Below are 27527 nucleotides of genomic sequence, written 5' to 3' on the forward strand. Positions count from 1 at the left end.
AGATATTTTTCCAAAGAAGACACACAGACAGCCAACAGGTACATGAAAAGATGTTCAATATCACTAATCATCAGGGAAATGCAAATCAAAACCACAGAGATATCACTTCACACCTGTCAGAATGGCTATTATCAAAAAACAACAAATAACAAGTGTAGGCAAGGACGTGGAGAAAAGGGAACCCTTGTGCACTATTGGTGAGAATGTAAATTGGTGCAGCCACTATGCAAAACAGTATGGAGATTCCTTAAGAAATTAAAAATAGAACTACCATATGATCCAGCAATTCCACTGCTGGGTAATTATCCACAGAAAACAAAAACACTAATTCAAAAAGATATATGCACCCCTATGTTTACTGCAGCATTACTTACAATAGCCAAGACATGGACGCGACCTAAGCACCCATCAACAGATGAATGGATAAAGAAGACGTGATATATATTTTAAAATGGAATATTACTCAGCCATTAAAAAGAATGAAATCTAGCCATTTGCAACAATATGGATGGACCTACAGGGCATTATCCTAAGTGAAGTAAGTCAGACAGAGAAAGACAAATACTGTATGATTTCACTTATATGTGGAATCTAAAAAACAAAACTGAACAAACAAAACAGAAATAGTTACAGATACAGAGAACAAAGAGCTGGTTGCCAGAGGGGAGGGGATGGGGGGCAGAAAAAACATAGGTGAGGAAGATTAAGAGGTACAAAACTTCCAGCAGCAAAATAAATGAGTCATGGGTATGAAATGTACAGTGTGGCGAATATAGTCAACAACTATATAATATCTTTATATGGTGACACTGTAACTAGATTTATCATGGTTATCATTTTGAAATGTATAGAAATACTGAATCACTATGTTGTGTAACAGTAACTAACATAGTGTTGTAGACTAATTATACTTCAAAAACAAACAGCAAACAAATTCATAGAAAAAGAGATCAGATTTGTGGTTACCAGAGGCAGGGGGAATTGGATGAAGGCAGTCAAAAGCTACAAACTTCCAGTTATAAGATAAATAAGTACTAGGGATATAATGCACAACATGATAAATATAATTAACCCTGCTGTATGTTACATATGAAAGCTGTTATGAGAATAATTTCTAAGAGTTATCATAAGAAAAAACCCCTTTTTTCTATTTCTTTAATTTTGTATCTGTATAAAACAATAGATGTTCACTAAACTTATTGTGTATGTAAGTCATTATGCTGTATATTTCAGACTTACACAGTGCTGTATGTCAATTATAGCTCCACAAAACTGTAAGAAAAAATTGTACTGTGAGAAAACGTCTCTAAAAAATATAATTTTTTGTAATTATGTATTCATGAATTTGCTAATCTACTATAGGATGCTGCTATTATGACAGTTCACAACTGCATGCTTCCTAGTTTTCACTGGAAAATAAATGTTAATAAAGGTTAAAATTTATAATCAATATATAAAAAAATACTAGAAACAAGAAAGAAAGAAAACAACTTTGTACACAAAGTATGAGAGGAAAATGGGATGTAATTTTAGAAGAAGAGCATGCAAAGAATATAGGTTGTATTTTTGTTATGGAAAAAAGAAAGTAATTTTGTACAGCAATTTTGTAAAGTAAAATTACTGTTCATTCCAGAATGAGAAAGAGAAAAGGAATAACACAAACTCTAAATGGATATAGAAAGTGCTTGTTTAGAAATTTTATGTTGGAAGGTCAAAGTTAGCTAAAATTATTTATAAGGGTTTTAAAAAATGAGCTCAATAATAAACTGAAACAAACTAGAACGTTTTTACCCTCTGTGTTAAAAGCACAAAGTTTCTTTAATTATTGGTCTGCTCTTAATAAGATACAGTAAGTCCCCTACATATGAACCCTCAAGTTGCAAACTTTCAAAGATGCGAACGTGCATTTGCATGTGCAATCACATAAGTTAGTTCACGTGTCTGGCATACATAGTCACATGTGTGCATCCTCTACAAGGGTTGTGTTTTTGCGTACTTCACTGTACAGTACTGTATAGAGTACAGTAGTACAGTATCTTTATTTCAAGCCCAGGATGTCCGGAAGTAAGCGTAAAAGCAGCAGTATACAGCCGATTGTGTTAGTTGGGTGCCTAGGCTAACTCTGTTGGACTTATGAACAAATTGGACTTACAAACGTGTTCTCGGAACAGAACTTGTTTGTATGTAGGAGACTTACTGTATTATAAAAGGTTTTTCTTTACCTTTTGTATAAACTGTCTAGGAACTAAAGATTCTGTGTCTTAGCAAAATAATTTCCTGTGCTTCATGTTACCTAACTACTTAGGAAAACTGAATCTTTACAACATTACAATAGGTAAGGTTTTTTTGGTTTTGTTTTGTCTTTTAGAACTATGTGACTTTCTGTATTTGCTTTTGAAATCTTTTAGTTGTCACTTTGGCTGAATAGGTAACTAAGTTTTGCTTCACAGTAAAGCATTTACAATCAACTACAGGCCAAAATGCTTTGTCTTTATGGAGATTCATGGAAAGGACCCTGACAAGTACTCTGGAATACAGGTTTCTGATAACTTTAAGCTCATACCACTAAACTGAGTAAGAACTTCTAGAACTCTAATGGAGAAGCTGCTTAACTCATAAAACTGCTAACCCAAGATCAAGCAAAACAAGGATTAATTACATGGGACCAAATGAACTGATGAAAATAATTATAACTTTTATGACTTTGTTTGAAACACTGTCAGTTCTTCAATGCTTGTTTTCCAGATTTAAAGAACGCTTTTTTCCCTCTCCTTCTAAGCTATCTAAACTTAAAACAATTTGGTAAAGTATACTTTTTTTTTTTTTTTTTTGCGGTACGTGGGCCTCTCACTGTTGTGGCCTCTCCCGTTGCGGAGCACAGGCTCCGGACGCGCAGGCTCAGCGGCCATGGCTCACGGGTCCAGCTGCTCCGTGGCATGTGGGACCTTCCCGGACCGGGGCATGAACCCGTGTCCCCTGCATCGGCAGGCGGACTCTCCACCACTGCACCACCAGGGAAGCCCAAAGTATACTTTTAAAAGCAAAAATGAAACATTTACTTTTTCTCCTTACCCGATCCCTTCAGAATTAAAACAAACAAATTACAAAAAAAAAAAAAAACAACCCTTACTGAGTATTCTTATTTTCATGGCAATATAGATCTTTGAATAAATTCAATAAGAACCTGTTCTCTTTGTAACAGGACACAACTGGACAAGTCCTTGGCTTGCCTTCTTAGCATAAAGAGGCTTTTAAAGATCTAACCTGAGTTTACTTATTAAGACAGTTTTAAGGATCTAAAGTTGACTTTATGGAGCCAGTAAAGCCCCTTGGATATTACCAAAGCTTTGACTGGAGTATCGTATTTGAGAATGTGCATAAAATCACTGTTCCTGCTGCACTTATGTAAATAACAAGCCAAGTTTAAAAAGACTAGACTTATTTTACAAACAAATTACTTATGATTATCTTTGGTAAAAATGAGGTGACTACAGAGAGAAAAATTATGTTTAAACAGAAAACTTTGGCATATTCATAATCAAATTCGAGTCCTGTTTATTGTCTTTGAGGTTTTGTATCTAACTGTAAACTGGACTGGGTCCTGAACTCTTCTAGTTTTCTCCAATATCTGGCTATGACTCTCCAAACTAATATTTTCAATTTTCTCCTACCCTTCTGACTTGAAATAAAAACTAAAACTGTCCTTTTCCTCAAACCCTACAAGCTAAAGCTATCAGTCTTGATATAGACTTCAGAGAAGTCACAACAGATCACGTATAGACAAGACAACCTTCATACCTACTTCTATGTAGGCCACTCAGAGCTCAGCAGAACACCTGATGACATCATCAAAGACATTCAAACTGCAAACCAGGAAAATCTGTCAGTTTGAAACTGCCACCTTCATTCCACCTTCATCTAAAAATCCGAGCTCAATTCCCAAAATTTTCTCGACGGGCTGCTCTCTAGACTCAACAACTACATTTATAATTTGTTCCAACTAATCTTTAATCTTTGCCTTTTTTTGTTTCCATAGAAATGCTTCTTATTGAATACTTGATTGCTCACACCATATAGAAGCCTACTTAGATGGAAGCTTACCTATAGCACTGCCTCCTAAAATAAGACATCCTCATGTTCATCCCATCCTAAGTAATCATGACATAGTTCAGTACTATAAGGCACTAATGCAATATTGAAAGGCTTATTTCCACAGGTCCATAAAGCTTTCTGTGATCTGCTTCCAAAGAAGACAATGTGCCCCATATATTAGAACCCAGAGACTCAGTTTATTGGAAAAGACACCAACAAAAGACTGCACTTAAACTTCATTGGGAGAGACCTTATCCTCTGCAAAATCTCTACAGTTACAGCAAGAATTTGTAAATTCTTTAGCCAGAGTTATTTTAGACAACTGCATAGCCTTAGACACCCTAACCACCCAAGACAGAAGTGCATGTACTGTAACTGGTAAAAAAAAAAATGTTGTTTCTATGTTAATATATCAAAAAGATCTTAAAGATCAGATGCCAGTCTTTAATCAAATAGGCAACGCTTCTTCCCTTGATTATTTAGTTGGTTAAATCATGGCTCCTGGGACTCTCTTTTCTGGGGAATCTTTCAATCCTTGACTACTATTCCCCTCATAGTCATTATATTAACCTCCCTAGTGCCTTGTATCCTCTCAAGAGTTTAAATGTCTTTCAGCGACTACTCACACATCATATGTTATCCATCAGGATTAGACAACTGGAAGAACTCAATGATCCCACTGACCGTATTCAGGGTGACTATGTAACTGCCGGTAACAGCAACTACATGACCATCCATGCCAAGGACTACATCAAAGGGGTAGTGAGAGTAACACCATATTGGTTCACACTCTCAGCTTGTCGAGAGAAAGACCAAAAGTCGGAGACTTTTTAAATAAAATAAATGGAGACCAGGCTTGAAAATCCCCCAAGCTGACCAAGGCAGTTAGACCGCATAAGCGAAACCAAATCTAGTTTATATCATGAACATAAGTGACACTTAACAGGTTATTCCTTGTAAATGCCTCTAATAATCAACGTAAATTGTCTTCTTAAAATAGCGTAAGATAATCACTTTTAACCAATCCCCTGCTGTCTGTAAACTCCCAACGTAATAACCATTGTAAAGGTTAAACAACTTCCCCGCGCTCACTTTATAAGCCATCCTGTAACTACATGCCTCTGTGCTTCTGGTTTCTCCCTCAATAAAATATTCATATCAAGTAAAAAAATTTATTTTAATTAATTAATCCTTTTAATTAGGAGGTTAATCCTTTTAATACTAGGTGTTAGTCTAGCTGTTAAGTAATAAGGAGGTTAATCCTTTTAATACTAGGTAGCCTTCTAAGGATTTAAATATGTTAAGTTTATTGCTCACTACAACGCCATGAGATAGGTACTGTTATTATACTAATTTTGTAGATCAAGAACTAGGGCCCAGAGAGGTGAAATTACTCTCCTATAGTCACACAACTGGAGAATAATAGCAAAACCGGGAGCTGAACCCAGCAAGCACAATCAAGGATTTGAGCGCTATGTCAAAGAATCAATATTTATCTCTGTTACAGTAACTGGGTGGAACTTTGCTGAAGGCTTTTGAGAGCCCCATCCAGTGTTTTGTTTTTTGTTTTGTTTTGTTTTACCAAGGCTTTCAGCTCCCGTCAGAGACAGGCCGCTGCCAGGAACCGCCCGGGCGTGGAGCTGTCAAGGCTGACTGATAGGACATCTATCGGGGGCCAGAGGGGCAAGCCTGCCGGGCAGCCCCCTGGTACGACGGTCCTCAGCGAGAAGACAAAATCATCTACCCAGGTCTAGAAACACCCGCGGGGCCTCCTCGGAGGGAGGCAAGAAGGGGGCGGGGAAGGGAAGCCGCGCGGGGCGGCGGGCGCGGGCGGCGCCGGGGCGGGGCGACAGGGAGGCGGGCCGGGGCGGACTCACAGATCCAGGAGCTGACTGACGCGCTGCTGGCTCGGCATCGCGGCCGCCCTCGGAAGCCTCTTCCGCGGTCCCGGGGCCGTCGAAATCCAGCCAGAGACCGTCTGTCAACTCCAGCCCCGACAAGACGCGTAGGCCCTTGTGACGTCGCCCGCCTCTTCCGGTGACCAGGCGCGGGCGCGCTGGCGACTGCCGAGCCCCTTTGGGGCGGAGCCCGGCGCCGTGCGCCGGAGCGGCGGCGGGATAAAATGCAAACGAACGTTACTCTCAGAGAAGCGCTGCGGCAGTTGTCGTTCTGCAGACCTGCGGCCGGACTCCGGCGCTTTCCCGAGTCGGTCAGCCCCGCGCGCGACCTAGCCCGGTAACCCTGGAGCCGCGCGTGGCTGCGAGGTCGCTGCTCTTACTACAGGGGTGCGTTTGATGCTGGGCCGAGCATCTGGCGATCAGGGACCCCCTTGGATACAGACTCCGTGACCGTCAAACAGAGAGTTTTAGCGGATCCGAGAGTGATTGCCGTTTACCGAGCACTTTGTGTAAGAAAGCACGCACTGAGTGCTTTCAGTAATTAACCATATTCTTTTTAATCCTGTGAAGTCGGAATTATTTAGCTTATTTTACAGATGAGGACATTACGTGCCTACAAAAAATCTCAGTAAGCATTTCATCACGGAGACAGGGGCTTGTGTTTAAATCAGAAGGATTTCTAAAGAAGAGGGACCTTTCCCCAGGTGGAATTGTCTCTCCTTGGTTATGCTGCAGAGTACTTGCTACTTTTTGGTGCTTTTTCATTCTTCCTTGTAGATTAACTTGTTGTTTATATGTCTTCCTTTTGTAAGCTTTTGAAAGTTGGAACCCAGTCTTGTTCATCTCTTCAGGATGCTTGCTTATTCAATCAGCACGCATTTACCAAGCACTGAAGGAGGGCAGGGATTGTGCTGGGTGCTGAGGCTTCAGTGGTGAACCCTTGAACCAGACAAGTAAAAAGACAATCAGAACAACTGTTAAATACTAAGATGGAGTTAGTTCTGCCGGAACACCCATGGAAGGGTGGGGGGAGCAGGTTGAGAGAAAAACGTGGCCTGTTAGGGACTGCAAATAGTTCAGGATGGCTACAGTGGAGAGTGGTGAGGTGCGTGTAGAGGAGGGAACAGGCAAACTTCTTCTATAAGGGGGCAGAAAATAAATATTTTCGGTTTTGTGGGACATCCCTTGTTGCTGAACCGAACTGGGCTCCGCGTGTCCTACCTGAAGCCAAGCTGATCTACTGACAACTGGGTTGTGGTGAGGGAAAGTACAGGGCGCCAAGCAAGATGAACAGGCAGCTGATGATCAAAAGACCGGAACTCAGGCTTTCAGGCAAGAGTTTTTAAAGGCAACACTACAGGTGAGGGTGGCAGGGTGCATGATCAGCTCACGGACATTTTTCTGATTGGTTGGTAGTGAGGTAACAGGGTGATGTTTGGGGAATATTAATTATCATCCTTTGGTTCTATCCAGTCTGGGAGTCTGTGTGCTTGTGGTCAACGTGTGTTCAACATCCTCTACCTGGTTGGGGATCTTAGTTTCTGCAGAACAACTCAAAGATATGCATCAGATTGTTATCTATATCCCTTCAGGAGAGCTAGGAGTTCTGTGGCTATTGTTCTAATCATTAACTGCTTGAGTCTGCTCTGGAACTCATGGAAGGCCAAGCAAGAAGCAGGGGATATGAGAAGTTTGTACCCAGGAAGGCCTCACAGGGTCCTGCTTTGTTTCAGTCCCACTTTTCTTTGATACTCCTCAATCCTGAGGGGAACAAGGGTGGGACAAGAAAAGGAATAAGTTTTGGACAAGAGAGGTTAATCATAAACTTGGCAGGGAAACTCGGTTTTAGGAGGACTGGGTTTCATCCTTGACCTTAGGAGGTCACAGCTGCTCACCTTGTAGCTCAAAAGCAGCCATAGACCATATGAATGGCAGGGGTGGGGGAGGTGTTTTCCAATAAAACTTCATGGATGCTGAGGTTTGAATTTCATGTACTTGTCAGTGTTATGAAATATCATTCATCTTCTGATTTTTTTCAACCATTTAAAAATGTAAAAACCTTACATTGAAAACTACAAAAACAGGCAGCGGCCTGGGTTGGATGGCTGTGGTGGCTTGCCTTCCGATCTAGAAAGCTAAAATGGGGGCATGATGCCCTGTGTTACGTTAAACAGTTTAGGCTTTGTCTGAAGTACTTTGTGCAGAGTCATAGATAGGCTTTAAGCAAGGACAGTACATGCATAGGAAGGATGAGTTTTTGAAAGAACTCTAGCTGTTAAGTAGTAAACGAATTGTAGCGGTCACAGATGGAGACTTGGAGACTAGAAAGGTGTCTTTTGTTAATAGCTTAAACTAAAGTAATAGCAGCAGACTGGATAGACAGATTCAAGAGGTAATGGAAATAGAGCCAATAGGATTTAGAGATTGGTTGGAGTGGAGGGAAAAGAGAAGAGTCAAGGCTAATTTCTAGGCTTTGGGTTTGGAGAATTGGGTGACATATGGTGATGCCATTTTAATGAGCTGAGAGGATTACAGGGGTTTTTTGAAAACAAGGGGAGATTAAATTTTGGACATATGAATTTTGCAGTGTCTATGGAAGATATAGCCTTGGGGCTATAGGTCTGGAAATGATGCCGTTTTGCTTTTAAAGGTGAGATTGAATAGCAGCAATAGTACATGCATTTACTTATGAATTCAGTACTTTGGGGGAAGAATCGTCTGCTGCTCTGGGAGTCATTTGGACCTTGGAAGACCTTGACAGATCAGATAAGGGCAGACTTCATGGTCCTTCCTATCTGTTTGTTGAGTGCTGCCCAGCTTGAATGCTACACAGCTATCCATCTAGTTCTTCCTGCTGATTACCTGATTCTTCAACACCAGAAAAGTGCAGGTCACTGCCCCAGTATTATGAGGTGTTAAACTTTGGGTGCCTGAGTTCTTCTAGATAGTCAAAAGAAAATGTCACAGCTGCTTTTTTTATGTTTTTTTCTTTTTTTGGCGGTACGCGGGCCTCTCACTGTTGTGGCCTCCCCCGTTGCAGAGCACAGGCTCCGGACGCGAAGGCTCAGCGGCCATGGCTCACGGGCCCAGCCGCTCTGCGGCATGTAGGATCTTCCTGGACCGGGGCACGAACCTGTGTCCCCTGCATCGGCAGGCGGACTCCCAACCACTGCGCCACCAGGGAAGCCCCCTGTTTTTTTCTTTTTAAGAAAATGTCAATTATATAAAAAGGTAAGATAACAAAGTCCTAGTTATTTCTAGCCAAGTAGTTTAAAGGTCAAAGAGTTGTAAACCCTCATGATATCACGATTCTTAGAAGTGTTTTTACAATGATTTCCTGCAGATTTTAGGGCCTACAATTTACAAACTAGCCTCTCAGGTTCTTAGCATAACTGTGTCAAGAATTTGAGTTTCTTGCCACTGAATAATATAGGTCTCATGTATGTTGTGGTTGCCCTAATGTACTCATCTCATTCCTACCTTATTTTTTGGCAGCAGTGTGGTTTGGGGACTGACTTCATCTTCAGTGGTGGCTCCAGATTAAGGCTAATCAGTGATTACTATAGTAATTGATTCAAAGGTTAGCAGGCCTAGATTAATCAAGAAACCACAATATTCCCTCAGCCACCAAGATGGGTTCAAGAATGGGCATGTGGACATGTGACTCATTCGTGGCCAATAAGAAGCAGGAAAAGTTCTGGAGCTTTCTGGGAAAGAAGTTTCCTCATATTTATTTGTATGATGCTTTGTGAAGCAACACTCTGTTCTCTCATCATTGTCATTTTGAATGAAGTTAAACAGGAAAACAGAGTAAGAGAATCACAGGAAGACAGCCGGAGACCTGATTGAATCGTGCATGAACACCACCCCTCCTCTTTACTATCAGATGCCAAAAATAAAACAAGGAGTTTGATATCCTTTATTCAAGGGGAAACAATTATGGATTGGGGGAATACAGTACTTCACAAACAGTGGAGCACTCTTCCTGAGGGATGTTTGGGCAACAGTGTATTTTACACAGTGTTTGAAGCAGCAATGAGGAAATGGCATGATTGATTGGCTAGGAGGTCAGGGATTTCCTTATAAGGCTAGCAGGTCAGTCAGGGAATAAGGAAAGAGTATTTGGCTTAAGTTGATTGGCTGGGCTTGCATATCTGAAAACAAGGAAATCATCACAGTTTCTTGGCAGTTGGGGATTGGCTGGCTGGATACTGTGCTTCTGATCAAGCAGAGCATTTATAGGAACATGAAAATTATCTAAGTTTGGGTTTGTTGACATGCCATCCTGGACAGGAGCAGCCTCATCTTGGACCTAGAAATTTATTTCAACACTACTTTCTGTTATATAATTCAGTTAATCCCTTTTGTTGTTGATAAAATTGGTTGACTTGAGTTTTCTGCTTCTTGCTGCCTCAAACAGCCTAACAGTTACATATTCATAGCAGGAGTCACCAGCATATAGACAGAAATTGAAGGTATAGGAATAGATGAGCTCACTCAACAGTTGTATATAGAGTTGTATATAGAGAACAATCAGTCCTTGGAGAGAGAGCTGAGGAATAGCAATTGGCTGGCAATTGACACTGAGAAGGAATAGCCAAAGAGGAAGGGAAGAAATAGGTACTACAGAAGATAAACATCACCAAAATTGTCACATGGTACAGAGAGGTCAACTAAGATAACACTTGAAGGTGATTTAGCAGCAAGGAGGTCACTGAGGGTCACTGAGGTGGTGGTGGAGGATGTAGCCTGATTGTAATGAGAGGAATGAATGAGAGGTGAGGGAATGAACGCGTAAGTACAGTAAGTCCCCTACATATGAATGAGTTCCATTCCGAGAGTGTGTTCGTAAGTCCAATTCGTTTGTAAGTCCAACAGTTAGCCTAGGTACCCAACTAACACAATCGGCTATATAGTACTGCACTGTAATAGGTTTATAATACATTTTGCACAAATAATACATAAAAAACAAACACAAAAAAATAAAACATTTTTAATCTTACCGTACGGTACCTTGAAAAATACAGTAGTACCAGTTATATCACTGCTGCTTTTACTCTTGCTTCCAGACATCGTGGGCTTTAAATAAAGATACTGTACTACTGTACTCTATACAGTACTGTACAGTAAAGTACACAAAACCACTACCAGTTGTAGAGGATGCACGCATGTGACAATGTACGCAAGACATGTGAACTAACTTGCGTGATTGGACGTGTGAACGAACGTTCGCATCTTTGAAAGCTTGCAACTTGAAGTTTTGAGTACTGTATCCCAACTCTCACTCAAATAAATACTTGTTCAAATGAATTGCTGCTTCTATTTAGATTCATGCTGAGAAGAAAAGTAGATTGTGTAAGGCTATATAGCTCTACTTCAAAGAAGGTAAAATGGGGCAATTCAGAACTATTATTTATGGACCTATTTACCCAGATGTCAAACATGATAAATACTTTCATGAGTTCACGTAATCATCAGTCTGAAGTATCATGCTATTTTATAAAGTGAGAACTTCCCCAAATAAAAAGGTGTGTCAGACTCCAAAGGCCATGCTCTTTCTACTCTGTTTGGGCGCTCAGGAGAGAGGTTTATGGTACATCCAGGACCAGCAATATAAAAGTGATTAAGAATTTCAAGACGGTGATAGCAGAGCATTAAACCAGGGGTGGGGCCTGTGCAGCTGCACAAGTGCCCCCCCCCCCCATGAGGCTGGCTCTTGGTGCATCTGACCTCAGGACTTCCCAAGAGAATCAGTTACTACTACTGTATTCAGGAACTCTGTCAAAATAAAATTCAGAGACAAATAGTGAACACAGGGAAACATTTTTACTAGCAGTGCAAGGGAACTAGGCCTTTAGAAATAGTGGCTCATCCAATAGAATGAGAGGAAATTGTAGTTCAGATGATATGGCAGATATTTATAGTTCAGATACAGCAGCTGACAATTCAGATTGGATAAGAACAAGATGTTCCTGTCTTTTGGGAAGAAAAACAGGATGTTCTTGTTTTTGTGGCTTATCTCAGGAGGCAAAGCTTTTAGGATTTCCTGTTAGTCAAGGCTTTTAGGAGGTTCCTATTATTCATTGTTTATCTTGGAATGCAAGGTTATTAGGAATGGAAGTCTCTTCTGGTGCATGGTCAGTGATTTGTGGACAGGCTGGGCAAAGGGCAAGATGTCATTTTTCCTTTCTTGCCTCTTTGTTTGCTGTGTCCACTTTACTGTAGTTACCTCTAGCTCAGAACCTTCTCCATTTCCTTCCCTAGATACCATATAAAGAAAACTTTATTATAGTTTGTTCCTCTGGGCAGGTTATATAAGAATAATAAACAATATTACTTTCCTTAAATCATGTTATTCATTCCTAGTGTGTGTATACAAATATATAATAAGTATATATATATAAAATGATTAAGTATATCTCTTATGCTATATATAAGTGAATATTGGGTCAATAATAAGAACGTGTGTGCACATAAGCAGACGGCAATAAATTGTTCAAATCATCTTTACATGTCATATCTCAAAATATAAGAATAGGCCATGAGTTAGATTCTTCACTCTTAAGCCATACTGATTATATCTGGATTCAAAACAGCAATTGCGGACTTCCCTGGTGGCGCAGTGGTTAAGAATCCGCCTGCCAAGGCAGGAGACACGGGTTCGAGCCAGGAAGATCCCACATGCCGTGGAGCAACTAAGCCCATGCACCACAGCTACTGAGCCTGCGCTCTAGAGCCCGCGAGCCACAACTACTGAGCCCATGTGCCACAACTACTGAAGCCTGCATGCCTAGAGACCGTGCTCTGCAACAAGAGAAGCCACTGCAACGAGAAGCTCACGCACCACAATGAAGAGTAGCTCCCGCTCACCGCAACTAGAGAAAGCCCACACGCAGCAACGAAGACCCACCACAGCCATAAATAAATAAATAAATTTTAAAAAAACAGCAATTGCTCCTCTAATATTAATTTTCAATTCAGTATAACATGCACATCATCATCTATTACTAACCCAAAGTCATTTCAGTTGGCTCTTGTTAAAGTGAGCAGGTTAGGCCCAAGATGGAATCATTTATGTAAAGCCCCCACATTTGCAAACCAGAGTTTAGCTTAGTTTCTATCCTCTGCTCTCCCAACGGAAGACCTAGGCCAACCAGTCAACGCTTGCCTGCTCAGTAGAAGTTAACCTGACGTGGCTCCAAGATTTCCCTTTGCTCCATATAATGGAAGTAACACTGCCATTGGTTAAAACCAATCAGCAAATGCCCCGTGTCACTTCCTTATACCTCCTTGCTTTGGTCTGTAAACATTTCTTGCCTTGTATGGCTCTTTTGAGCTCCTTTCTATCTGCTAGATTAGATGCTGTCCCATTTATGAATTGCTGAATAAAAGCCTACTTGATCAGTAAATTATCTCTGGAAAATTTTCTTTTAACAGTATCGATGAAGACTATGAATATTTATTGAGTGGTTAGAATGATGACTTGCACACAGTAAGCATTTTACAAGTTCTAACTCATATAATCCTCAAAGTAACCCTGATTGGTAGGTATCGTTATCATTATCACCCATTTTCCAAATGAGGAAACAGAGGTCCAAAGAGAGTAAGAAACATGTCCAAGTCCACATGGCTTATCAGTGGTAAAGCTGGTATTTGAAACCAAGCAATCAGGCTGTACAGCTGGATTCTTAAGCATGTAGTCATGAGCTATGTGCAAAAGAATCAAACTGGACTGCTTTCTCACACCATATATTTGAATAACTCAAAATGGATTAAAGGCTTAAATGTAGTCCTAAACCATAAAAATCCTGGAAGAAAACATAGGCAGTATGCTCTTTGACATTGGTTTTAGCAATATTTGGGGGGGTATGTCTCCTCAGGCAAGGGAAACAAAAGCAAAATAAACAAGTGGGACTATATACATCAAGCTAAAAAGCTTTTCACAGCAAAGGAAACTATCAACAAAACAAAAAGGCCATCTACTGAATATAAAGATACTTGCAAACAGTATATCTGATAAGGGGTTAATATCCAAAATATACAAAGAGCTCATACAACTCAACAACAACAACAAAAAATCAGATTAAAAAATGAGCAGAGGACCTGAATAGATATTTATCCAAAGAAGACACACAGATAGCCAACAGATGCATGAAAAGATGCTCAACATCACTAATCATCAGGGAAATACAAATCAAAATCACAGTGAGCTATCACCTGACACATGTCAGAATGGCTATTATCAAAAAGACAAGTAACAAGTGTTGGTGAGAATGTGGAGAAAAGGCAACCCTCATGCAGTGCTGTTGGGAATGTAGATTGGTGCAGCCACTATGGAAAACAGTATGGAGATTCCTCAAAACATTAAAAATGGAATTAGTATATGATCCAACAATTCCACTCCTGGATATTTATCCATAGAAAACAAAAACACTAATTCAAAAAAATACACACCACTATGTTCACTGCAGTGTTATTTACAATAGCCAGGATATGGAAGCAACCTAAGTGCTTATCAATAGATGAATGGATAAAGAATATGTGGTATAAAAAATAATGAAATCTTGTCATTTGGAACAACATAGATGGACTTAGAGGATATTGTGCTAAGTGAAATTAATTAAATCAGAGAAAGACAAATACTATATAATTTCACTTATATGTGGAATCTGAAAACCAAAATAAGTGAGCAAACATAACAAAACAGAGATAGAGTCATAGATACAGAGAACAAACAGGTGGTTGCCAGAGGGGAGGACTTGTGGGGAGGAGAAGAGAAATAGGTGAGGGAGATTAAGAGGTGCAAGTTTCTAGTTATAAAATAAATGAGTCATGGGTATGAGTTGTACACTGTGGGGAATATAGTCAATAATTGTGTAATATCTTTGTATGGTGACAGATGGTAACTATATTTATCATAGCGATCATTTTGAAATGTATAGAAATATCTAATCACTATGTTGTGTAATAGAAACTAACATATCGTTGTAGGTCAATTATATTTCATACACAAACAAACTCATAGAAAAAGAGATCAGATTTGTGGTTACCAGAGGCAGTGAGTGTGGAGGGGAAAGTGAATGAAGGCAGTCTTCCAGTTATAAGATAAATAAGTACTAGGGGTGTAATGTACAACTTGATAAATATAATTATCACTGATGAATATTATATATGAAAATTAAGTCGCAATGCGCTTGGGGTCCCACGGATCTGTCTCTTGCTTCAACAGTGTCTGGACTGAACAGACCCAGGGGCGCCTCCATGCTCCAGCCTCTGCAACCATCCTCCAACCTTTTTTCCAGTTGCAACCTTCAGAATCAGCCACTGGCACCAGCCAACACCATTTTTTGGCCTCAAATCCTTACAAACATGACCTCCCAGATTCGTCAGAATTAATGTGCACGTGTGGGCCTCCCACACCTACCTCTCTCTGGGCTTCTATTTCCACCATGACTATGTGGCCCTGGAGGGCGTGGGGCACTATATCCACAAACTGGCCAAGGAGAATCGCAAGGACACCGCAGGACCATCTCTTGAAAATGCAAAACCATCGTGGCAGCCACACCCTCTTCCAGGATGTGCAGAAGTCACCTCAAGATGAGAGGGGTAAACCCAGGATGTTATGGAAGTTGCTATACTCATGGCAAACAACCTGAACCAGGCCCTTTTGGATCTGCATGCCCTGGGTTCTGCCTGTGCAGACCCCCACCTCTGTGACTTCCTGGAGAGCCACTTCCTAGATGAGGAGGTGAAACTCATCTAGAAACTGGGCAACCACCTGACCAACATCTGCAGGCTGGCTGGTCCCCAGGCTGGGCTGGGTGAGTATCGCTTCGAAAGGCTTAAAAGGCTTAACCGCAAGCATGACTAGGAGCCTCTGAAGCCCAGAAACATTTGAGGAGCCCCTCTGGTGTCAGGGCTTCTACCTGAAGTCCCACTCTGCAGCCTCTAGGCAGCTTTTTAACCACCCTGGAACCCTCTCCCAAGCCTTGGACCAAATGAAAACAGTAAAGCGTTTTGCAGAAAAAGAAAAAAGAGAAAAAGAAAGCTAAGTGAGTAAATGCTAAGATTTTCTTCATCACAAGGAAAAACATTTTTTCTGTTTAATTTCATATCTCAAGAGATGTTGGATGTTCACTAAACTTTTTGTGGTAATCATTTCATGAGGTAAGTCAAATTATTTTGCTGTATACCTTAAACTTATACATGCTGTATGTCAATTATATCTCAATAAAATTGGAAGAAAAGTAATAAAGTCCTTTACTATTGTGTTATTGTCAAGTTATCCCTTTATGTTTGTTAATATTTGCTTTATGTATTTAGGTGCTCCTATGTTGGGTGCAAAAATATTTACAATTATTATAAATATAATGTTATATTTATTGTTGGATTGATTGCTTTATTCTGTAATATCCTTCTTTGTCTCTTGTTAGTCTTTTTTTAAAAAATAAATTTATTTATTTATTTATTATTTATTATAAACATTATTTTTGCCTGCATTGGATCTTTGTTGCTGTGTGTGGGCTTTCTCTAGTTGCCGCAAGTGGGGGCTACTCTTTGTTGCAGTGCGCGGGCTTCTCTTTGCAGCGGCTTCTCTTGTTGTGGAACACGGGCTCTAGGCGCACGGGCTTCAGTAGTTGTGGTGCGCAGGTTCAGTAGTTATGGCGCGTGGGCATAGTTGCTCCGTGGCATCCTAAACCGGGATTGAACCCTTGTCCCCTGCATTGGTAGGTGGATTCTTAACCACTGCGCCACCAGGGAAGTCCTACAGTCTTTTTTTAAAGTCTATTTTGTCTGATATAAGTATTTTTAACCCAGGTCTTCTTTTCATTTCCATTTGCATGTAATATCTTTTCCATTCCCTCAGTTTCAGTCTGTGTGTATATTTAGATCTGAAGTGAGTCTCTTGATGGTAGCATATATATAGGTCTTGGTTTTGTAACCATTCAGCCACTCTATGTCTTTTGGTTGGAGCATTTAGTCCATTAACATTTAAAGTAATTATTGATAGGTATGTACTTATTGCCATTTTGCTTCTTGTTTTCTGGTTGTTTTTATAGTTCTTTTTTTCCCTTTCTTCTTTTGCACTCTTCCTTTGTGATTTGATGATTATCCTTAGTGTTATGTTTGGATTCCTTTCTCTTTTTATGAGTGTGTATCTATTGTAGGTTTTTGGTTTGTGGTTACCATGAGGTTTATATATAATTACCTGTATACATATACTTGATTATTTTAAGCTGATGATCTCAAGTTTGAATGCATTCTAACAACCTTGCAGTTTTACTCTGTTCCCACTGTTTAACTTTTTTCTTCTTTTTTTCTTTTTCTTTTTTCATCCCTTTTTTCTTTTTCTTTTATCTTTTCAACCAACGTTTAATACTTTTGACATCATATTTTACATCTTGTTGTTTTGTATATCCCTTAAATACTTAGTGTGAGTATAGATGCTTTTACTACTTTTGTTTTTAAACCTTCCTACTAGCTTTACAAGTGGTTGATCTGTTAACTTTACTGTATGTTTGCCTTTACCAATGAGATTTTTCTTTTCGTAGTTTTCACATGTCTTGCTGTGGTCTTTTATGTTCTGCTTAGAGAAGTCCCTTTAACATTTCTTATAAAGCCAATTTATTGATGCTGAACTTTTAGCTTTTGCTTGTCTGTAAACTCTTTATCTCTCCTTCAAATCTGAATGATAGCCTTGCCAGGTAGAGTATTCTTGGTTATAGGTTTTTTTCCTTTAATTCACTTTGAATATCATGCTACTCCCTTCTGGCCGGCAAAGCTTCTGCTTGAAAAGTCAGCTGACAGTCTTATGGGGGTGCCCTTGGCCCACTGATGAGAGAGGCTGGGTCTTGGGGGTGAGGGGGTCCAGGACTGACTGATGCCTTCCCACTAGTGGGCAGGTAACCCCTGGTGCTAATAGGCTAGAGGGAAGATTCTAAATTGGTGCTTGTCAACACCATTGTCTTCATGGCAGAATGAACTTAGAAGAATGGCCGCCACCAGTTTCTGTCTCCAGGGGTGATTCCCAGTTGCCTCCTGCCTCTCCCAGAGGCTCTCCAAGATCAGCAAGTGGGTCTGACCCAGGCTTCTTTCAAATTACTGCCTCCGTGCTAGACCTTAGAGCATGTGATATTTTGCATGCTCCCTTTAAGAGTGTAGTCTCTGTTTCCTACAGCCCTCTGCCTCTTCCATAAGCAAGCCTCACTGGACTTCAAAGCCACATGTTCTGGGGGCTCATCTTCCTGGTATAAGACCCCTGGGCTGGGAAGCCTAATGTGGAACTCAGACCCCTCACTCCTTGGGGAGAATCTCTGAAATTGTGATTATCCTCCTGTTTGTGAGTGGCCTACCTAGGGGTATGAGTCTGGACGATATTGTGTCTCCACTCCTCCTACCCATCTCACTGTGGTTGCTTGTTTATATTTTAGTTGTGGAAAATCATTTCTGCTAGTCTTCAGGTCATTCTCATAGATAGTTGCTCTATAAATAGTTTTAATTTTTGTATGCCCATGGGAGGAGGTGAGCTCAGGCTCTCCCTACTCTGCCGTCTTCACCACATCTATGATTTCCGAGCAGGAAAATGGCAAAGATGGGCGTAGAAAGTAGCCAATCCCTTGTCTGGTACCTTTTTAAAACCTGATCTTTAGGTTATAACTTGGAAGGGGGCTAAGGGCAAATAGAATAAAGATAAGCCAAATAAACCACTACTTTATTATCCTACCGTATGCAGGTTATTTCCCAGTAGGAGTGTCCTTAATTCAAGGTAATGTGAAAATAACATGCGTTCTTTTTATTTAGTTTCTTTTTATATCTCAACTTATGTCTTACTCCAAATTGGAAACAATAGTGCCCATGATCATGAGTTCTTGGGCATTGTTAAAATTTTCCATTAGCTCGATCCTTGATTTACTTTGTTTCTAGGCTATAGATCCATGTCTTTCAAATTCTCATGAGTTTGAGGCATACAGTGTATGACTCCAGATCCAAGGCAGGAAACAGCTGGGCAAATTCAAACAGGATAAGCAAGGAGGTGTTAATAAAGGGGCTGCTTACAAAGGTTTGGGCACAGTTAAGGGCAGGGGTGATAATGTTTCAATACCTTAGGACTAGCAATAGCAGGAAGCCCTTACCTCTCCTAGTCCTGAAAGGGCAGGGAGGGAAAGTTACCAAAACCTGGAGAGAATGGCCATACCCACCTAAAAGGAGCTATGGCCTTTGGGTCAGTTAGGGTAAACAGCCTGTGGCAACCCAGCCAGGAGGGAGCTGGAAGACTAAATACTCTAACCCATTCTCTACCTCTCCTTTTGATCTGCTGATGCGGTCATGTCCTCAACCCAACCAGAAATCAGAGGTCAAGGGATCCTAGTTTATGCAATCCATAAAGGTCGGCTTGTTAGAGCCCAGAGTAGAGAAGGATAGAGTGGAAAATATCCAATTCATAAACAGACCACTGAATTTTTTTTTTTTTTTTTTTTTTGCGGTACGCAGGCCTCTCACTGTTGTGGCCTCTCCCGTTGCGGAGCACAGGCTCCGGACGTGCAGGTTCAGTGGCCATGGCTCACGGGCCCAGCCACTCCACAGCACGTGGGATCTTCCCGGACCGGGGCACGAACCCACGTCCCCTGCATCAGCAGGCGGACTCTCAACCACTGCGCCACCAGGGAAGCCCTGATTTTTACATAATGTAATTAAATATCATTAACATTTTGAAAATTAAGAATAATCGCTTAGTAATGCCAACATAATAATGATCAGTTTTGTAACAGTGACAGGGATGGCAATTGTCCTTCATCAGGATGCTGACCCACTGCAAAGACAACCTTGTCTTTTTCTAGGTAGTGTCACCAGTTATTTTTATTTTTACAAAATTATATGATTCCTAACTCACATTTATTGGTCATTTAAATGGGACTTTTAAAATCCATTAATTACATTCATTCAAACAGATATTTAATACCTACTATGTGCCAGGGAGCATGTATCAGTAAACAAACATGTCCTCTTGGAGTATAGATTTTAGTGTGAGAGATAGAAAACAAGCACACAAACAAACAACATGTGGAGATAAGATAAGGACTATAAAGAACAAGATAGGATCAGGGAGAGACAGGGTGTCGGGAGAGGCCAAGAGACGAGAGAAGGATTACTTTTGCTCGGATGGTCAAGGGAGGCATCTCTGAGGCTGTGACATTTTTGCTGAAACCTATTAAAAGATAACTTGAAGCTTATTAAAAATTTTGAGAGTTTATTTGAGCAAAAACTGCTTAGAATTGGGCAGTGCCAAACTAGAAGTGGTTAAGAGTGCTCTGCTAATAGGATTTGGGAGGAAAGACTTACACAGAGAAAGCAAAGAAGGAAATTATTTGGTTGGCTATGGCTTAAAGCTTAGTTGGCTCTTTGTTATTGGTTAAGTGTTTTGATATCATAACTTTGAGGCGTTTACAGGCTTAGATTTTGGTTTGCTTACATAGGATGCCATGGCATTAGAGCCAACCCCAATCTAATTGTTTCCCTATTTAATTGTTTTATACTTCAGACCTGAACTATAAAAAGGAGATAACCATGCAGAGATCTGGGGACAGAGGGAAGAGAAAGACTCTCGTGAAAGGAAAGTAAAAATGGAGTCAGCATTGCTAAGAGAGCTCTCTAAAATGGAGCCAGGAGACCATTAAGGAAGTATGGCTTATGCACATCTCAGTCTGGATGGAATCTGACCTTTTGACCTGATGAAGTAATCCAGAACACCTGCCAGAAACCCAAGATACTTATTGGATCCTAACCCTAAAATAACTCGTGATAGTCTATCTAATTATTGGACTCCTATCCTAAAACAACTTGTAATTCCTAAGGACAAATATTTTCTGACTCATATCAGAGTGAATCACAATTCTTGCCAGGCAACTTTTAACAGCCTTGTCTTTTTGTCTTTATAAGCTCCTGACCCTTTCTCTTCCTCAGAACTCTCCTTTTGGTTCACCTGAATCTGTGTCTCTCGAATTGCAGTTCTTAAGACCCCAAATAAACTCCTTTCTTATTTGGAGCCTCCTGCATTATTTTTTTGGTTGACATTCTGACGCAAAAAATACACTTAGTAAAGTTTGAAGGACTGAAAGAGGTCAGTGTGGAGCGGGGAATAGTAGGAGATAAGATTGGAAAAGTCAGAAGCCAGACCAGGTAAAACCTTGATGACCAAAGAACTGAATTTGAATGTTATTCAAAATGAAATGGAAAATAAACAAGCAGTTACATCAGTTTCATTCTTCACGGCAAAGGTAGGAAACTGCAGAATACTGAAAGTAAAGCATTAAAATTCAGATGCATGTCCTCTACCTTTCAGCTTAAAGCTGTAGATGATCCACATTTTATGTTGTATGTGACTGAAATATGTTATTAAAAAGTATTTTAAAGAGTATTTTAGGGACTTCCCTGACAGCGCAGTGGTTAAGAATCTGCCTGCCAAATCAGGGGACACGGGTTTGAGCCCTGGTCTGGGAAGATCCCACATGCCGCAGAGCAACTAAGCCCATGTGCCACAACTACTGAGCCCATGTGCCACAACTACTGAAACCCCTGCGCCTAGAGCCCATGCTACACAATAAGAGAAGCCAGCACAATGAGAAGCATGTGCACCGCAACAAAGAGTAGCCCCTGCTTGCTGCAACTACAGAAAGCCTGTGCACAGCAGTGAAGACACAATGCAGTGAAAAATAAATAAATTCAAAAAAATTTAAAAAGATTATTTCAGTTATCACTGTTAGGAAAAGCAACCGTCAAAATTCCTCCACTCTATGTGCCTGTTAATTTTGAAAACAGCAAAAGGAAACATGTTCTTTACAGATATTAATGTCAAAAGTTAAACATTTTCAAAGTCTAACTAGAATGGATAACCAGTGTTTCCTACTACCTGCATGGGGTTCACTATGTACTATTTTTGTGAGACTTATCACAGAAGGATCACAGACCACTTTAGACTATACACGTAGCAGGTCACCACCTACCTTTGTGTAGTTAGATGTGTGTGGAATACCTGTATCTATTAGTGGCAGTTTTTTACTGTAATGGAGGAAGAAAAGCAGTATCACTGTATATGGGCCGTCAACCCCAATCAACTACTCTTCCCACTGCATTCATCTGTCCTCATGGCTAATTTTTTTTAATATATGCATATATATTTATTTATTTGGTTGTGCTGGGTCTTAGTTGTGGCACACGAGTTCCTTAGTTGTGGCATGCGAACACTTAGTTACGGCTTGCATGTGGGATCTAGTTCCCTGACCAGGTATCAAATCCCGGGCCCCCTGCATTGGGAGTGCAGAGTCTTCTCCACTGCACCACAAGGGAAGTCCCCATGGCTAACTTTTAATAAGTACATTTTTGCATTATGTACATTTTTAATCAGCCTGTCCTGTTTAGATTGTATACATCATTATATCTGACATTTTTGTAACCACTGTGCAATCAATAAGATTCCTATAAGAATTCTGCTTTCTAAAGACAAAAATACCATGCTGAGAGGGGTGACTTATATCCCACATTAGTGGGTAGACACTATTTATAGGATCTTTATTATTTATTCATTTATTTATTTTTGGCTGTGTTGGGTCTTCATTGCTGCGTGCAGGCTTTCTCTAGTTGTGGCGAGCAGGGGCTACTCTTCGTTGCGGTGCGTGGGCTTCTCATTGTGGTGGCTTCTCTTGTTGCAGAGCACAGGCTCTAGGCATGGGGGTTTCAGTAGTTGTGGCACGTAGGCTCAGTAGTTGTGGCTCATGGGCTCTAGAGCCCAGGCTCAGTAGTTGTGGCGCACGGGCTTAGTTGCTCCGCGGCATGTGGGATATTCCAGGACCAGGGCTTGAACCCGTGTCCCCTGCATTGGCAGATGGATTCTTAACCACTGTACCACCAGGGAAGTCCCTATAGGATCTTTAAAACAAGTACATTTGTAATGAACTAAGATGAATAAAGGTACAGCTAAAAACTGTCCAAAAAAAAAGATGCAATGAAAACCACTAAAAGTTTAAAGAAGGGGATTGTTACCATTTGGGTTGCAGTGTGAAGAATGGAGGAAGCTGTGGGGAGTGAATCACAGCATGTCTTGAACAGAGCTGAGCCTGGTAGTGGTTTCCCCAAAGGCTACACCTCTCCAGAGCCCCCACCTAGAATCCTCAACCCCCTTACAAACAGGTGGAAGGTGCCCTCCAGGGAAAAAGAACAGTGGTGGTGGTGGTGGCAGTGGTGCTGCTGGAGATGGTGGTAGCGGTGATGGTGTTACCAAACACAAGTCCATGTGCCTGACACACAGTGAGGCCAAATAATACTGAAATGACAGAGTTTAGAGCAGAGAAAAGTTTATTGCAGGGCCACACATGGAGCTCATGCATTAGAAAAACCTTGAACTCCCCAAAGGCTTTCAGCAAAGCCTATTTAAAGGTCAGGTGAGGGAGGGGCATGGTTAGTTGTTGCAGACTTCTTGGTGTTGGAGCCTTTGTTCTGGCAGCTGTCCACTTAGGGCAAGTCATGATGTTCCTGTAAACCTCCAACAAGATAAATGTTAATCTCTGTTCTGCAACTTTTTATCTCTATATGAATGAACTCTTAAAGGTCAAGAGCCTTGCGAATAAGCTATCCTATGTATTTCAGGCTATAGGCAACATTCTTTTACAAAAGGTGCAGAGCCAGCATGACTAAGCACAGGCAACAGAGCACAAAGGTTAAAGTAAAATGGAACAGATCTAATATGGAGTCAGATTTGTTCTTCCTTATTACAATGGCATCAGGAAGCATGTGTATCTACAGGACCTCAGTGCCTGGGGCTCTGAAGCCTTTGACCCTGGGTTGCTGTCATGGCAGTGATAACACTTGGAATCTCTTCATCATAGACCCCTAAATCTCAGAACCATGGGGCCTGCATGGTTGGGCTCTGACCTCAGAGTCTGAACCCTTATTTTGGCCCAAGATTAGTGTGATATTGTGATTTATAACAAGAAATATATATTTATTTGTTCTTTGTCCTGTTTCTGGCAAAGAGCTCCTAAAACGCTTGTACTTTCCTAAGCAATAAGAGCAAGGGAAGCATCTTTTGTTACAGTATTTGGTCTTTGTTCCTGAAACAGCTTCAGAGGAACATCTTGTTCTAACAGGGAAGAACAAATCTGACACCATATTAGATCTGTTCCTTTTGCTTTAACCTTACTTTAAACTGACACCATATTAGATCTGTTCCTTTTGCTTTAACCTTACTTTAACCTTTGTGCTCTGTTGCCTGTGCTTAGTCATGCTGGCTCTGCACCTTTTGTAAAAGAATGTTGCCTATAGCTTGAAATATACAGGATAACCTGACCGTGACCTGAACAGAGAATAACATCTGTCTTGCTGGATGTTTACAGGAACATGGTGACCTCACCAACATGGACAGTTGCAAGAACAAAGGATCCAATACCAAGAAGTTTGCAACAACTAACCATGGCCCTCTCTCAACTTGGCTTTAGAAGGGCTTTGCTGAAAGCCTTCGGGAATTTCGGGCTTTTAAGGCCTGAGCCACCCATCTCCCTGCATGGCCCTGCAATAAACCTTTCTCTGCTCCAAACTCTGAACTTCAGTATTGTTTGGCCTCACTGTGAGTTAGGCACAGGGACTTGAGTTCAGTAACATTGTTATTCATAAAAAGCCCCTTTCAACTACACCTGAGTTTATGTTAATGAGTTGAAAAGCTCCTAAGGATGGGAGCTGGTTGCCAAGGGAACCAGCTAGTGATTAGATGGTTGGAACTTTCAGCCCCTGCCCCCCAACCTCTGGGGAGGGGAGAGGGGCCTGGGACTGAATCAATCACCAATAAAACTTGCTCTATATATCTCTTCCATTGGCTGTTCCTGAGTTATATCCTTTCATAATAAACAGGTAGTACATAAAGTATTTTCCAGAGTTCTATGAGCTACTTTAGCAAGTATAATTGAACCCAGGGAGGGGAACCTCCAATTTATAGCTAGAAGGTCAGAAGCCCAGGTGACAACCTGGACTTGCAATTGGCATCTGGTGGGAAGGCAGCCTTGTGGGACTGAATCCTTAACCTATGGAATCTGATGCTATCTCCAGGTGAATAGTGTCAGAATTGAGTTTAATTGTAGGACAGCCAGCTGGAATTGCAGAACTGCTTGATGTGTGGAAAACCTACACAGCTGGGGTCAGAAGTGAAGAAGTGTAGTAGTGTAGTATTTGTCGTGGTCCAAGTGTGGGTTGGAAAAGAATTTCCAGACACAAGGCAGAAAATAAAGAAGACAGAATTTATTAAAGGGAAGGGTCACTGCCCGAACAGCGGGCTGACTTCCTGATAATCCAGGAGAGCCGACCCCAAGCAACGGTTACTGGTCTGTTTTTATAGCCAGGGAACAAAGGAACATGTGAGTCACCTGCTGATTGGGCAGGGTATGCATACTTCCAGTGTGCAGAGCAGGAGAAGAACAGGACAAATACCTTTCCTTATATGGGATGGGAAGGGAGCAGGGCATGCTGCTTGGGAGGGTTCGGGGATATTGTAATGGTCACTATGTGACAGAGTGTTAAGAGTCTGGTAACTCTCTGTCCCTGCGATGTTGGCCTTTGAGTTTATCTTGTTTTTTGTCCTTGGAGTACCACAGTATTGAGAGTAGAGGAGAAAAACACAGAAGTGAGTGTGTTAGACTGAGTCACTTGACTCCTAAGGTAATTCAATTTCTTCACTTGTAAAATGGCAATAGTAATATAGTACCATACCTAAAACCCATGAGGACAGTATGTCTCAGAATTCAAAACTTTCAGGATTTTAGAAAGATGTCATGGTACATATACCAGATATTATGAGACACCCCCATGGGGGTCTAGGGCATAATCAAAACATTAACATTTCTGCATTGAAAGGTATCAAAATTATGGTGGACAGACTCTTAAGATGGCCCCACAATCCCCATCTCCTGGTGGTATGTGATCTTGTCCCTTCAAGTGTTACGCAGGACCTGTTGCTTCTGACTGAAAGAATAAGGCAAAGGTAATAGGATGTATATGATTAGACATATGTGATTATGTTATATAGGATTGCAGCACTCATCTTGCTGGAGTCTCGTCTCAGCCTCCCCTCGCCCCACTTCTTACCGGCTTTGAGGAAGCATGTGGCCACATTAGGGGACCCCATACAACCAGGATGTAGGCAATCTCTGGCTGACAGGCAGAAAAAGAAAAACAAAAAAACACCCGAACTGAAGCCCTCAGTTCTACTAACTCAAGGTATGCATTCTGCCAATAACACAAGTAAGCTTGGAAGTGGATCCTTCCCCATTTGAATTCAGAAGAGACTGCAGTCCCAGCTGACACCTTGATTGAAGCCTGGTGAGACCCTAAGCGGAGGACCCAGCTAAGCCACACTCAGACTCCTGACCAACAGAAACTTAGAGACAGTTAACATGTGTTGGTTTAAATCACTAACTTTGTAGTAATATCATTACACAGCAATAGAAAACTAATAAAGGTATGGCTATTCATGCTTTTCCCTGATCTTTAAAATTAATAAATAAAAGATATAAAAAATTATAAATAATTGAAATAGCCTCACATCTGTTTGAGACAAATTTTGCCACCAACAGAGTTTGGGCAGCAAATATAGGAAAAGTCTGTTGGTTTTCAGAGGTTTTTTGTTTCCGAATTACAGATTAGGGATTGTGAGCTTGAGGTATATACATTTGCAGGGTTGCTGTTGGATGAAAAAAGATACCATGTGTAATGGGCTTGGAATAGGATTTACCACTCAGGAGTACTCCATAAATATTGGCTACTCTTATGATTAGAATCAGAGCTCCTGCGGCAGGTCAGCCTGTCTGCTCTGTTATTCCTTGCCAAGTCACTTTTCCTCTCAGGTTCCCCATCTCTAACAGGAGGGCCTCTCAGAGGAGTCCAAAAAGGGTCAGAAACACCTACGTGTGGAGCCCCTGTTCTGGGGAGCCTCTGGGCTGGGTGCTCAGTGAGCTGTAATGTGAATTGCTCTTGAATGAAGAGGCCTAGGGTCTGCTTGTGGCCTTACTGCAGAAGAGATGCACAACCCTGGGGAAATGGCTTCTTGATGAGTCTCAGTTTTTCTGTCTGTCAAATGGAGCTGGTTGGGCCTTCCCACCTAATTATTTGTATGACAAGATATACTCACTGTGGACTGAGGGATTATTTTTGTCTTGAGTATTATTTGAGGGGAAGAACAGGTGCAAGGGTTTGTCTGGCCTCTCCTCATATATACAAAGGAAACAGAAATGTTCCTGACCCTAATTCTAAGCCCCACCCCTACCCCCACAGAGACCACAGAGGAGGGGCTCCTCTCTTCTTGCCTAGTCTTCTGTGCAACTGGAGTGGGGATTGCAGTTCTCCACCCGCCCAGACCACCAGACCCACCTCTGCATTCCTCATATCTCACACAGAAAAGATCTGTGTCAGTACCCCTCTCCCACTTCCCCCACTAGACTGTGGGTTCATATGGGCAGCCCAATGCCCTGCACGTACCTTGGCAAAAGTAGAGTCAGTGAA

General features: G+C 41.2%; 1 protein-coding gene and 1 pseudogene across 2 annotated transcripts in view; one reads left to right on the forward strand and one right to left on the reverse strand.

The window, feature by feature from the left end:
- AMN1 (antagonist of mitotic exit network 1 homolog) overlaps window positions 1-6106 on the reverse strand; it is a 64823-nt gene extending 58717 nt beyond the window's left edge. Inside the window, exon 1 of the mRNA XM_082666469.1 lies at window positions 5970-6106. Within this exon, the coding sequence (XP_082522595.1) occupies window positions 5970-6007 (38 nt within the window). The 5' untranslated portion in view covers window positions 6008-6106. The remainder of the gene's footprint in view (window positions 1-5969) is intronic.
- Window positions 6107-6214: 108 nt separating this feature from the next.
- LOC309829870 (ferritin light chain-like) lies at window positions 6215-15861 on the forward strand (annotated as a pseudogene). Its single transcript has 2 exons — window positions 6215-6327; window positions 15372-15861. The product of its transcript is annotated as a ferritin light chain-like (transcript).
- The last annotated feature ends 11666 nt before the right edge of the window (window positions 15862-27527 follow it).

This window comes from Grampus griseus (assembly GCF_964374135.1).
Source record: "Grampus griseus genome assembly, chromosome: 11".
In the NCBI taxonomy this organism is placed as follows: domain Eukaryota; kingdom Metazoa; phylum Chordata; class Mammalia; order Artiodactyla; family Delphinidae; genus Grampus; species Grampus griseus.